The sequence below is a fragment of the Mustela nigripes genome, chromosome 13 (assembly GCF_022355385.1).
Source record: "Mustela nigripes isolate SB6536 chromosome 13, MUSNIG.SB6536, whole genome shotgun sequence".
Taxonomy (NCBI): Eukaryota; Metazoa; Chordata; class Mammalia; order Carnivora; family Mustelidae; genus Mustela; species Mustela nigripes.
The window spans coordinates 4,287,742-4,302,554 of NC_081569.1; the positions used below are offsets into that span (position 1 = coordinate 4,287,742).

General features: G+C 50.0%; 1 protein-coding gene across 1 annotated transcript in view; it reads right to left on the reverse strand.

Annotated features, from left to right (window-relative positions):
* Positions 1–14,813, reverse strand: part of PDE8A (phosphodiesterase 8A) — a 145,982-nt gene that overhangs the window by 58,442 nt on the left and 72,727 nt on the right. The window contains exons 3-6 of the mRNA XM_059371509.1: positions 13,903–14,093; positions 8,003–8,059; positions 7,112–7,166; positions 1,037–1,125 (exon numbers count right to left, since the gene is read on the reverse strand). Of these exons, the coding sequence (XP_059227492.1) occupies positions 1,037–1,125; positions 7,112–7,166; positions 8,003–8,059; positions 13,903–14,093 (392 nt within the window). The remainder of the gene's footprint in view (positions 1–1,036; positions 1,126–7,111; positions 7,167–8,002; positions 8,060–13,902; positions 14,094–14,813) is intronic.

Here is a 14,813-nt window from a genome sequence, read left to right on the forward strand (position 1 = left end):
GATTCCCTGTGCTGCGTGCTGCTTCTGAGGTCTCAGATCTACCTCACTTCATCCCCCGGGGGTCACTGCTGCACCCTGACCCGACCAGATAAGGTCTAGTATCAGCGACTGAGGAGGACGCGTTCCTCTCAGGCCGGCAGCCTCACTTGCTGTGGGGATGCTGCAGCCGGCCTGCATCCCAAGGGAGGGAGGAACAGGCCTCGAGGCAGCCATCGCGGCAGCCATCCACCTCAGCTTCCTGACAAAACCTGGCAACAAAGCTCTTCTGGACACTTTACTAGCCTTGAAACACGTCTGCTCGTCAGAACTTCTCTGCTACCTCAAGCTTCATTTCCTTTGGTCTGGGAAGTACTTCTGCTTCCTGCACGTGGAAGCCAGCACTGTCCCCACTCATCTCCCTTCCTCAAGACCCGACCCCCTTACCTCTGCCCTAGGCACCTACACACACAGTCACCTCCTTCTCCCCTTGGTCCCTGGAAATGTGCAAGAACAGACCACCCAAGGAAGAAACCCAGGATGACAAAGAGCTGCTGACTTTTTCCTCCTTCTATCAAACTCATATAATTTTAAGAATTTTTTGCTTTTCCAATCATACAAGGAACTAGGTTTCTATTCAATTAACTTAAAAAAAAAAATCTGTTGCTCAGGAGCAAATTACAAAATGATTATCTGCAGAGAAGAAAACATGTCACCTAGCAAAGATAATTAGTACTGGTAGGTTGGGTGTAAACAAGTTATTTTTTATTTTTGTAAAAAACTAATCAGATAATTCTGTATTTCTATTTCCAGCCTGCTTTCTCCGCCTACATTCTTTCGGAGCCCCACCTCTAAGTGTGAGTCTCCATCACTAACAGGACCACTCGAGGGACGCCCAGGTGGACGCCAAGAGGCTGTGTGAGGAGAGTCCCCCGGTCGCTGCCTGCTCCCACCTCAGCAGGAGGTTGGTTAGAGCCCAAAGAGCCATAGCCCAGACCTCCCCGGCCGAGCGCCCTGCACGCTGTGGCGCGGGCATCCCAGCCGGGGAGGGACTGATTACCTGAGTTTGAGCTGGGACCGCACCTCTCCGAACTCCAGCTGGAGCAGCTCGTTGTAGCAGGCCATGAGGCTGGGGTTCTCCACATACCTCTGCGAAGAGAAAGGACACGTGGATAAAGCAGTGTGTCTCCAAAGTCAGTGTGTCCATCGACAAAAACACCTCTTCAGCAGACTTCTCCAGCGGGGAACGGGAACCTAAAATCTGCATCTTTAGTGATGAACAGGAACTGAGAGAGGAAACCTGTGGTACCAGAGGAGCGCCGACAAAGGCTTTGTTTGAGGTGAGAGGATTTTGGATGTCTCCATGTCGCTATCAGAGCCTAGAATACATGGGAGGAAGAAATCTATTTAACTCAAGTCCTACTTCCATTAACTGCCGGAGCACACTCCCTTCCCCGAGCACAGTCCGCATCCTCGTTACAACCGTTCAGGCTCACAGGAAGCAAACACACGCTTGTGCTTCTCTTTGCCCCAGGATTTCACAAAGAGAACCCCCACTCGGGCGACACCTTCCTACGCTCACCTTGAACCACGGCTCAACCAAGCCACCAAAGGCTGGCCCTCCACGGCTTTCTCCCATGGCCCTTACTGCCCTGGACAGTGACGACCTTGTGTAAGAGCATTTATGTAATGGAAGCATCTCACCACACAGCAAACGACACAGTTCAAGAAGCGTGGACCCATTCCACCACCAAATTCTGTATTCCATGAAGACATCTTAGAAGTCACTGTGTTCTGTCACATAGTTCCATCAAGGTAGCAGAAATATTTGCGAACAGTTACTTACCCCTATTTCTATGACCCGGCTCAATGCACAGCTGATCCTCTGCCGGTGAGGAGGAGGCTGAGGCCTAAGAGGCAGGCCAGGGCTCTGCAAGTCACACCTCCGAGCCAAGGCCAGACCCATCTGGAACATGGGCCCCTCAAAGAGTTCCTGGCTCTGCCACAGGCAAGGGGACCAGTCTCCCATTTAAACAGTGATCAGGGTCTTGCCTGAGTGTCAAGCAGCTAATGATCAGCCCCAGGTTCATGCCTTGTAAACGGTATGACCCTAACTGAGGTCCCCACTCTCCTGGGCCGGCTTCCTCACCTGCGGAACAAAACCATCCTGCTCACAGCCGCTCCAGATGACCACAAGCACCAAGTGAGGCCACGGGCAACAGCTCAAACTGCACAGTGACCAGAGAGTATGGTGACTGCTGTCTCTGGGAAGCGGCAAGGCCAGCCGTGGGCATGGTGGTCCCTAATCCACAGGCCAAAACCTAGCCCTTCTCACTCACAGAAGTCAGAGAGGTGCCGTGGCTCCCAGCTCTCACAGCTTAGAGAGGACGGCGCTGGACCCGCCATCTGCTCTTGGTCAGCCCTGACTCCACAGAACCCCGGAGAAGGCCATCCACCTGCATAGGCACCTACTGTTGACTCGCCAGGAACAGGGAAAAGAGTCCTGGGCACAGTGCTTGTGCCACTGCCAACAGATGGGGTGGGGACCGGAGCTGTCCAAGGGCACGGCTGGCTTCACTTGCTCTGCCGGTGAGATCGTGGGACGTGCAGACATGTGAGCTTATAAATGGCCTCCCAGGCACGCAACCAAATTCTTCACTGGGTGTGAATGCACATATCCAGTCTTCCCAGCCTTTCTCCAACTTCCACGTATGTTTCAAAGGTTCCACGAGTTCCAGTTCCAGAGAAGGGCACTGGGTCCAGGACGCCTGGGAAACAGGCCGCTGCTCCTGCACCTTCAACAGCAGTTGGCCTCCGCCCCCTACCCCATCCCACCAGAGGGGCCCGGCCACAGATCCTAGGGATCTGAGCTGACTCACCCTCGCTTTTTCAGAGCCTTTTTCCACACCCCCCTCGCTGGGCCCCACTCAGTGGTTCTCAGCCCCAGCGCTATTAGAATGACCTGCAATCCTACAGACTAACGCCAGTGTGCGGGCCCCCAACACCACCCGAAGGGCCTCTCCAGGGAAGCTCTTCCAGGGACTCTCACACACAACCTGAAAAGCCTGAACTTTTCACATGTTAGACAGCAAATGCCCGACTGAGGAAGCAAGCAGGTCTCCATCCATCCTGAAATCCTGAACGACGGCGTGAACCCATAAAAGAACTGACTGACCCCTTGAAGACCAGAGAGACCTCACTGCAGGGCTGTCTGTCAGGTCTAGTGCTGAGTCAAGTGTTGGCACCGCTGCCTACCAGCCATGGGACTTGGCGGTCACCGTGCCCTGTGTCAGCTCAGTATCCCGTTGTTCGTGAAGGTACAGGACCCTGCTTAAAGCAAGACTCATCTTCACTTGTGGTCCCCGAGGACTGGCCATCCACCTGAATTCCTCATCCACCTAACGGGAGAGCCTGCTGCTGCCTCGCCTACCAGGTCACGTACCTCTACAATGACTACTTTCAAGCTTCTGTGCGTGGGGACGTGTACCAAGATGATCCTAGCAAAGGTTTCAGGGGACCCCTTGACCAAGTGTGAGGGTGAGATGGGGGAGAATGTGTGCGTCGGCCACTCTGGCACTTTCAAGTTAGCTTCATGACAGCTCGATTACACTAAGGAAATAGAGGGGCTGAGATGTGCTAGCCCTTCTCCCAGGACGCTCTCTCCAGTCCACACAGCTCTGCCAGGGCGCTGCCTTGCGGGGAATTTCAAACACACACATTCCCAACACGCATCTATGCCCTTTCAAAGAGACTTCCTACGAATATAAAGCTTCAGGACTTCTGGGGGCCGTTGGAAGCAAACGGCCAGGTCACATCATCTATCCCCAAGTTTCACTAGAAAGTGGAAGCTTCAGAGGTCCTTGCCATAGCCATAGATAGACAGACAGACAGATAAATAAAGCCAGTTCGGAAGCCCAAGAGTAGTAACATAAAGTTCTGCAGAGTTAGTTGGGCCAGTTTCTGTCCTTGTGGGAGTGCTCTGCCCAGCAGGCTGGAGTGCGGCACGATCTGGGATCCACCAGCGAGAAGGTTCCACAGCTCTCCACCCTGGATTCTGTACTTACAGGAACACTGACCTTCCCACTGGCTGCCCTGGGTTTTTCTCAGACAACTTAGTATGGATTCCTGGAGGTGAGGCAATGCGGGCAGGTGCTGAGATCGGTGTATGTTCTGGAGGTTGCCCCCCAAAAAAGGGGGGGGAACCATCAAACTAACAATAATCTAATGTGTGCTTTTTATATAAAATTGTGTTGTATAAAATAAAATCTTAAGTTCCATATTACTGGATGTTAGTATTGGAATCTGTGTTCTTTTTTGTCTGCATTTACTTTCTACCTTTGTCCATTTGTTACTAAGCTTTTATCATTTTGTTTTAGAAATGTCATATAACCTACTTAATAAACCAGTCTGGCAGCATATCTTTTTTAAAAAAAAAAAAAAAAAAAAAATGGGGAGAAATTAGTCTGTTCGCATACACTTGATTTTACTCCTGTCTTACTGTGTCTTCATGACTGGTTTCACACTGTTGCTTCCTTCTCCTTGTCAGCCAGTCTGACCAAGTTGCTATAAAGTTCTTATTTCCTCTCGTGAATTTGGAAGGGTTGTTAAACGTTTCTATTAATGGTTCCTTCCTTCTCCTGATCTCAAAGGATGACACAGATTTCTTTACTACTATTCGCAAACAAGATGCCAATCACCCCCAGAATCGACTATCTCCCAGAGAAGGAATGTTCTAGTCTGCGCATTTCCCAGAAGAAAATGTCAGAATACTTTCACCACCCGCTCCCCCCACCCATGTTGGCTAGATAAAGCCCTGAGAACGCTTTTACCTCCATCTCCTCCCCACAAACCTTGAAAACGCCTACGTTTTTGCTAAGATAGTCTAGAATTTAGAGACTGACCTATTGTTCAAATTTTTCTTTTGGCACATCCCCTCGGTTGGAAGAGTATTAAACCTTCCAGTCTGTGTTTTTCCTTTTAGGTCTAACATGACAGATCATATTCTACTTACATTTCATATGTTCTCTAACCACAAAATAAAGGTCTACGGCAGGTTGTTCATGCACTCGCACACCTGTGTGCGCGCATGCGCAGGGGGAGGAGGGAGAGCCGCAGAGGCGGGGCCGTGGGAGGCGGGCGCGGCAGGTTCACTGCTCCCCACTTCCCTCCACTTCATCCCTCCTCCCTCCTCTTCAAGTTTCTGTTCGAGTTCATCTGTGGTAGCAGTGGAGTCCTTTCGCAATCCTTTGCCTCCGACAGGGCACTTGGGGAAACAGGACTCTGAATTTTATGCCCTGTAAGGCGAACAAGGATTCGGCTAGGCATCCTTCTCCCGCTATTAGCTCTAATCCGATGAGACATTACTATGACTCTTTTATACAGTCATGGGGGCTTATGTTTACCCCCAGAGTCAGCATTTCTGGCTTCATTCCTTCTTGCGCTTCAAGACTTCCGCTTGGCAATCACCTCCTTCGGCTTGAAGCAGACCCCGTACAAACTCTCCCCATTTCCATAGGGCTGACTCTGTGTCAGCCTCTTCGTAGGAAGCCCTCTGCTGGGTTACCGCTCCGGGTAGCAGTAGTTTCATCCCGTTGGAAGTAACATCCCACTATTTTCTATTTTCCTTTTATCACTGCTGAGAAGCTAGCTGTTAAGTCATCATTCTTCTGAAGGTCATCTTTTTTTTCTGGTGAGATTTTCACTATGATGGGTCTTCTTTTTATTTACTCTTCTTTGGATTTGTTGGAATTTCTGCGTCTGTGGACTACAGTCTTTCATCAGTTCTGGAAAATTATCTTCAAATATCACCTCTGCCCCATTCTCTTTCCTGTCCTCCTAGAACTCCAGTTACGTATTCGCTAAACCATCCACTCTATCCTCCACACTTCTTAACCTCCCTAACTTACCTTCTATTATCGAATCTCTGTGCTACATGCTAGATAATTTCTTCAGACCCACTACGTTTTAAATTTTTCAGTTATGATGTGTTCACTTCTCCAAAATTCAATTATGTTCTGCTTAGAATGTGCTGTGTCACTTTTTATAGTTCTCCTATTTCTTGCAGACATTTGCAAGCGTGTCTTTTATTCTGTACATATAATAAGCATAATTCCTTTATGATTTGAGTCTGATAATTCTGGTGTGTATGGGCCGTGAGGGTCTGTTTCTGCTGTCTTTCCCCCGCTAGATCTCCCTCGCAATGCCTCATCGCCTGTGGACTGGTCCGCTTCTGTGGAATGCGGCCAGTTGCCTTCGAACAATTACTTGCAGAGATTCTCTGAGGCCAGAGATGACGGTGTCTTGCTCTAGAGAGGATCTGCATTTGCTTCTGCCGGTACCCAGGAATATGACCCACCAGCTAGTTCCACTTTAGTCTTTTTTTTTTTTTTTTAAAGGCTTTATTTATTTATTTGACAGAGAGAGATTACAAGTAGGCAGAGAGGCAGGCAGAGAGAGAGGAGGAAGCAGGCTCCCTGCTGAGCAGAGAGCCCGATGTGGGACTCGATCCCAGGACCCTGGGATCACGACCTGAGCCGAAGGCAGAGGCTTTAACCCACTGAGCCACCCAGGCACCCCCAACTTTAATCTTAATTTGTGGCTTGGGGCGTCTGGACTACCTCCCACATATAAATTTAGGTCATAAATGTGTCCCAGAATCAGCTTACATAAGTTCTCTCTATCATGATTCCCAAGGCTCACTGGCAACTGACCAAAGCCTTTAGAAGTCTTCTGGCTTAGGGAAACCCAAAAGATGAGCGCCGAGAGTGGAGGGGTCGTGTGTGGGCTGCCTCATTTCCAGAATCCTTGAACTGCTTTTCAAGTTGCACCCATACACGTCAGCATTGTAACAACACATCGTATGACATAACTCTGAGTCAGTATGCCATTACAGGAGATGTTATGATGTTTAGACGACTTTAGCAGGCATAAGTTAGAGAGCACAGAAACGTAACGTGTTGTAGATTTTTAAGATTACCAAGTAGAACTTTAGAAAAGTTAAACCAAACTGTAACAGCACAAGGACAGCAAACGTTTTTCTTCAAATGAATTCAAAACTTTTGCTGGCTCTCAATGGAGATAAAATTCAATTTCTCATGCTGAATTACACTCGCATAACAAGGAAGTGGGTACATACCCTCGTAAAGCCAGCAGCAATGAGGGGCATCACAGATGATTCTTCTCTATCCGTCCTTCAGAAGAACACAGGAAAGGGTTAGAGACCATTTTTATCAATTACAGCTCACCTCTTTATTCACTAATTTACATAATACTAGGACTGTCATATGTTAAATACTTTTCAATGAAATTAAATTAATATACCAATCAGAAGTATAAAATTGAAAATAGTTTTCTGTTTTAGTTGTGTTTGTCACTTTCTGACAACGCTTGAATTACAGAGACTCTGCACTAATGGCCAGGATACAGAAGTAACCACATATCTACTTGATATGTAAGAATTTTAATTCAAATTCTTCCCCATTTTCTTCTACTTGAAGTTTCTTTAAAAAAAAAAAAACAAAAAAACAACTCTTCTCCCCTAAACACTCTGGGAAAAAGTTTAAAGAACAAAGAATCCTTTCTTCTATCTACAAAAGTATTTAAGCTAAATAACATTTATTTGAATACTGCCCTTCTCCTAACATATTTCTATTCTTCCTTACCTCCAATTTCAGGATGAAATAAAAGACTTCCCCCTTTACATATGAATCAAAACTTCGTAAATACTTGGGAGTCAGAAAGCCCTTGGGAGGTGTCCCTGGATAAAATTCCTACTTTTAGGAATGGGAAGTCTCTCGTAGTTTTTCTGTTTCTAAAGTGAACGGCAGTCCAGAATCACAAAAGCTCACTCGAGAGCAGAAACTCCCATCAGGGAGTTAACTGGTGAAGTGGAAGAAAATAAGAAAGAACACAATGCCACTGAAAAGAGTCACACCTGTCATAGACCATGGGCACTTAGGCCCCTGCTAAAGGCCAACACGACGACACAGATACCTGAACTTCAACCTCAAAAAAAATGAAAGCTTACCTGCGTACTACACCAATAATAATTGTGTTTTCAGAGAGTTTTGATGATCTAATAGACCTTTAAAGAAAACAAATTTTAAAATAAATGTAAAGCAATTCTTAAAAAAAAATAAATAAATACACTGAATCTCAGTAGAATGATTACAGTTGGGGAGAGGAAGAAGAGGGAGCAAGTCACACTCTAGCTTTACCTTCTTGGCTATTTGATCTTCCTCCCTCTAGGGCACAAGCCGCACTCAGCAGACAAGTCACCCTAATGGCCTGCTCCTCCTTCTGGCCTTTGTTAATCCAAGCGGCCCAGGGGGAGAACGCTCCCCACACTTGGGCTTACATGACAGGGGTTATCGGTCTCTCCCTGCCAAAGGGAAATGCGAGTACATGTGTGTTACCGCAAGCTGATGGCCGCGGTTACAGTGGGGACAAAGCCCAAAGGTCAGCACCCTAAGCAGTACAAACAAAGAGCTCCTAGGTAGGCAAAAGCCGTAGCAACAGAAATTCAAAACTAGGAAATGCAAGATGTTCTAATTCGTCAGAAAGCAGAGAATCGCCACCTGACAGAAAGAGGAAGAATGGAGGACTGGGGAGGAGACACGGGGGTCGCGGCCCCCACTAACCCGTGGAGTACAAGGCTCCCCACGGAGTACATTCACCCTTTCTGGAGAAGCCGCTTCCCAGGAACAAAAACGCAGCCAATCAGACAGGGCAGAAATCAACGTGACCCGGGAGATTAGGAGGGGGTGGAGCAACGGGTCCGCTGGGGATGGACAAGAGCTCACCCTACACTTTGACAGGAGGGCAGGGAGGCAGGCGGGACACCGGGGCAGATGCGGAGCCCCGCCACAGGAAGGGGGAAGGCAGCCCTGGGCTGACAGGAAGACACTCACACGGGACTGGCTTCAGCAGAACGGAGCGACCGTTCCCAGCCGTGTCAGAAGTGTGCTGGCCTCCCAGACAAGCGTCCGGGATGGGACAGAGAACAGCCAAGACTTACTGCATGACCTCTGTTCTGTTAGTTCAAGAACCAGAACCACTCCTGAGTCACAGAGCACAGAAAACCATCTGCGTGATTCTTTCCCAATTCTCCCAAGGATGCTACAGAATGTAGCCTTTCCAGACGCATCCGAGGACATCAACTCAGCACACACGACGGATACCTCCATTTGGCAAACTTTTTCTGTAAAGGGTCGGATGGCAAGTGTTCCAGGCTTCGTGAGCCGGGCCGACTGTCACAGCCATTCCACTCTGCCACTGTCGCGTGAAAGCAGTCACAGTGGATGCCTAAACGAGCGGCATGGCCATGTCACCCAGCACAGCCCTGCCTCACAGCATGGAGGCTTCATGTTCTCAAGGCTGAGTCTAATGACAGACACAGACTGGATGTGGGGTACGGAAGTTGCTCAGGGACGGACATGCAGCTCTAGGGACGAGCCAGTCGGCTCTCGTGGGCCGCACGGCTCACACCTCTCTCTCCGTGCTTCTGCTTTTCCCAGTGTCCAGTCCACTCAGTTCCCGTCTGCCTGTCGATGCCAGAGGAAGCCAACCTCCAGGGTGCCGCATGGCTACTTAATTGGAAGAACCCCTGGACGGGTCACTGCGGGTCTGCTGACCAGGTGCCTGTCCCGGGTCCAGCAGGGTCTCCCTGCCTGGAAAAGAGCCACGCTCACCTGCCGGGAGCAGCAGGAAGGGCTGTCCAAGTGTGTAAGTTGACTGGCACAGTGGACACTCACACAGACAAGGCCAGCTCACTTCTTGAAACTGTGGGCTGCTACTGAGCCCAGCACGAATCCTACCCAGGGAGAGATGGGCACCCATGAGTGGTATTTCTGTGACTTCTGAGGGCATGTACTTATTCTTGTGTTCATACTTCCATCGTATCACCAAGATTTCAAGAAAGAAAAGGCGAATTTAAGTATGCAGTCAGCTATCTCAAATCAACTCTCCTCCTTTTAGAAGAAAAACAGAGACCTGAATGGTATAAATAGCAAGTAGGTAACTGTGCAGATCCACTCACAAGGTCGTTCTGGATGACTTGCTCAGGACACAGGAAGGAGGGCGGGCACTGGACTAAGGACAAAGCAGAAAGGAAGGCCACGTTTACCCAGAAGCAAGGTGATACCTGCAAAGGAGGCCAACACTGTATGAAATGGCAGAGGTACTCCTGACTTTTTCTGGTCCGTAAGGAGGAAGAACGGACTAGAAAATAGAAATGTAAGGAAACTGGGTTGGGATAAACAAACAAACGAAAAAACACAACCCTTTAGTTTAGGATTCAGGAAAATGAAGAAATAAATTACTCAGCATCATCAAAATTGTACACCCAGATGTCAGGAAGACAGGATCTAAGAAGTCGGAGAAGAGAGAAGGTGCGAATCTCTAGCACAAGATTCTGAGAGACCATGTGAGCGTGCTGGGAAGCACTAGGACTTGAGGGGATAATGCATAGGAGAAAACTCCAAACAACAGCTTAGGCAAGACTGTTCTCCACAGAGAAGATGCGCGGAGATGGCTGGAGGCGGTGGCAGTAGCAGCACTGGGAGCCGGGCTCGGGCCAGGTTTCCTGACTCTTGCCTCCACACGGTTTTTTCCTCGTGGTCTGAGACAGGGGCTACACTCGAGCTGTGACACCCACATTCTAGAAACAGGATACTTTCCCGAAGATGCACAGGACACTCCCACTGGCCAGCTGCAAGAAAAGCTGGGGAATGCGTGCATTTTCTAGGTGGCCAAAGGCCCCGCTAAACACTAGAAATTCTGTTACTAGGAAAGAGTAGACGTGGGCATGGGGGGCAACCACCATTCTCCACATCTGGTGATGGTCTCAGCACAAGTCCAGAGGAAAGGCCGGGGCACAGAGGCGGACTGCGGGAGCCTGGCAAAGCCCTTTGGTGAGTTAACTTTCACAATAGCTCCATTACTCGCACATCGCTGCTGCTCCCTTGGCCGTGGGGGGTGAGTTGGGATAGGAAAGACTGGAATTGACCATGGTGAAAAGGAGCCATGGACCGAAGTGAACCCAGAGGCGGTCCCAGGCGTCCGGCACCCGAGCGGAATCCTGCTCCCGCGTGCGGCGCACACCCGCTAGGCAGGTGCCCTCGGGCTCCCGGGCAGGCTGCCCTCCCATCCTCCCTTTCACGGCAGAGCCCTGCTCCTGGCGCACGAAGGAACAGCTCTCCATCTCTCCTGAGTATCCTAGCACAGGCTTCTGAGAGGCTCTTCGGTTTCTTGTGGTGAATCATTTTCTGTCTTCAAGGCTCTTCTTTCCCCTCCGTTATCTGGTGGCTCTTCACAGGCCTTTATCCCCGTCATTCACCCTTGAAGGGAGGTGGGATCCAGCCAGGCGGGAGCCTGCCTGCCAAGGAGAGGGTCACAGAAGCCTCTCTTGCTCGCCTCTGCTGGGCCCTTGGCGGCCCTCCTCCCCCGGGGCTGGGCCTGTGGATTAGGGCAGCAGAGGCAGCAGAGGCGAGCCCCTGCTCAGCGCCGCAGCCCCGGGCAGGCAGAGGTGAGCCGCACAGTCCACCGGCTGCTCTCTCCCGCTCCCCACCCGCTCCGGAGAAGCGGGGTGCTCTGCCGCCCCCCAAGCCACAACACACCAAGGGCTGTTCCCGCGCTCCTTAGGCTCTGGTCCTTCCTCGCAACGTGGCAGAAAAACCCAGGTCTCTGCCTCCGCTCTAGGTCTTGGGGTCCCAGCAGATGCGGAGAGTGAAGAACAGAGAGGCAGCAGGGACTGGGGGGGGGGGGGGTTTGCTGCGGGCAGGGCTCGGGGGCTCAGCAGAGGCGTCGGTTTCTCTGGCCGCACAGCTCCAGCGTCCCGGGCTTAGTGCGACCGTGACAGTGACGCGGAGCACCTTCCCATCTCCTTCCCGTGGGTCCGGCTGGTCCTTCAGCTTCAGGACTCAAGTGTGCGGAGGGCGGCTCGGCCTCCAGGGTATGAGAGCGGACAGCCACAGTGGGAATCCCGGCCGTCCCCGGCCCTCCCAGCTCCGGAGGTGGCTAGCAGCCCACCGCTGGCTTCTGAACCGCTGTGGCCAGCTCTCGTCTGTCAGCTTCATGGGTCTCTTGACAGGAAGCGCCTGTAACCAGGCACAAGACGGCCTCCAACAGCCTCGGCTTCTCTGCGCTCCAGCTGGCAGCCGCAGACCCTCCGCAGGCTCCCGACGCGCCCCTGCACTGGCCACATCAGCGTCCCAGCCGCCCACAGGCTGATGTGCAAGCCTTTGGCTCAGCACCTAAGGCCCTCCTGATGGGGCTCCTGCCTGCTCCCAGCCACGTCCCAGCCCGCCCAGCCCTGCAGCCATCCATACTGAGCCGAGAAGCCCCGTATAGCCGCCTGGTCGGACACATGCTGCTCCTGCACCTGCAAGGTCTTTCGCACCTCTCTTTCTTACTGCTCCTCACCCTTTACAACTCAGGCCCAACGTCCTGTGTGGCTCTCCCTGACACAGGCCCCCGCAGCTCTTCGCATGTGTTCCTCGTGGGCACTTAGAGCCTATGCTGAGACACTCATCTGCCAACTAGAACGGTAGCTCTCTGGAGGCAAGAACGCATCTTACTTGCCTGTGGAGCTCTAGTACCAAAGACAGTGCCCAGAACCAAGAAGACTCGCAAAGTACGGCTCCTCAACCGGTGGTTTTGGAAATATCACAAACACAGAATATTTGGCCTTCATCAAGGCAGCTGATAAGGAGTGTAAGGAATTCCAAATGTCCCCAGTAGAGAGATATGGATGAATGCTAGTTGTTTAGGTAAGTCAGCAACTGACGAAAAACCCTTCACCGGTGGTGTTGATCAGGTATCCCAAAAGGAAAAGGGAGGAAAGGACAGAGCTCTGCCAGGGTAAGACCTCGTGCGCTGTATACATCAGCAGAGGGACAGGTTCAGGAGGGAGAGCCAGGAATAACTCATTGAAAGAAACTTCCATAGTGGGCAGGTTCCTTTAAAAGGATGACCTTTAAACCAGGCCTGGCCAGAATCAAGATGAAAGTAACTTAGGAAATTAAATTAGGGCCTACTCTTGCCTGTAGAAAACTCACTAACTATGGCATAAGGACCACCCCCACCCCAGCCAAAACAGACACACACCCTCAGCCACAAGGTGGAGGTGATACGACAGAACATAGCTAGCAAGAAAAACCGGAGCTTCTTGGCCGGGACCATGACACAGCCCTCAGGAAAGCAGTATGCTCGGGGGCCGCATGCGTCCTCATCCGCTCCCTGCACAGCACAGGGAAGATGGCCATCCTGCTTACTCTTCACCGGGCCATTCAAACCTGGCTGAGACTTTCGGTTCTGGAGCTGCACTTACGAGGGCTACCGCCTGGAAGGGACCACAGGAGGCTGGAATGGATTAAGTTGGACTCAGCAAGAAAGAACTTCTGCTGCTCAGAGCTTCCCCTTGGGAATCCCACCCCAACAGAGACGGGATGCCGGGGGCGGGAACATAGTCGAGGACTGCACACATGACAGTCTACGGTTCTCTGAAACCTCCTATGAAGCAACCCAGTTCACACACTCTGATATTCTGCAAGTGCTCTAAACAAGGCACATTTGCCTAACATTAGAAGACAATTTTCAATTTTTTATAACTTAAAAACATCTGGAACATTTCATCAGCTCCTGTTGCCATCATCTGTGGGTGATGGTTGTAGTTAGTCACAGACGGAGTTTCATTTTAACACTTAATGGTGTTTGTGTGTGTGTGTGTATTAAACTGTTTTAAGCAAAGCAAAGTGAAACAAAACAGATGAAGGCCAGTCCTAGAAATAATGATGTCGTTATGTCTTACTTACTTTATGTGCACAGAAGGCACCTTAGAAGACAGTGAATTTTACTTGGTGTATTTCTGGGCTGTTCTTTCTGTCACACAAGCCAATGGGGCTACTCAGGCCCGCGTCCCAGACTCACCTGCACAGCGCCTCTGCGTCCAGCTGCCGGGGGTTTCTGTGGTCGATGATGATGATGTCATGGTGCTTGTCCAGGAAACAGGCAAGAACAGCCTGAGCCTCCTTGGTAACTGTGCACTTAAACCCTGCTTTTTCACATGCCCTGCAGAATCCATTACACTGGTTATCTTCTTTGGTAAACACTAAAAGTACCTGAATCAAAAAAGAACGAGCACTTTTTAAGAAGAATAAAAAAAGTCATTGTTTGGTCATTTCTTAACATGCCACAGAAAACTCCCAAGTGTTTTCAAGGCAAGTACACAGATGTGAACACAGCAATCTGTTGACAGAAATCCTCCTACACGTAACTCACAGACATTAGCACTCAGCTCCCCCAAATTAGTGCTATTTTATCTGCTCTTGTCTGGATGTCCAAGTGCATGGGTCATATTCTTTTGCTAATAAGCCCACTGGCAAACTCAACAAAAGCTTAAGCATTTTATCTTGAAACTATTTCAACTACAACACCCAAATACTAATTTTAGTTAACAGTAAGTTAACTAGACAAGTTCCTTGGATGGCAAAAACTGAAACTATTTTAGTCAAACTTTTAGAATACTTAAAACTTTTCTTTTTAATATTTTATTTATTTGAGAGAGAGAGTGGGAGCCTGAGTGGGGGATCAGAGGCAGGGGGTGATGGAGAAGCAGACGTGGGGCTCAATCCCAGGACCCTGAGATATGACCTGAGCCAAAGGCAGAGTCTTAACCCACTGAGCCATCCAGGCACCCCAAATAGTTAAAACTTTAAATAGTGTATTTAAATGTTTTGACTCAAGATTTTATGTAATTCCTCCAACGTAAAAAACATTACTTTGATGACAAGATATTTCAAGCAGACCCAAATATAATACCTCATAACTGTCCAGGCAAT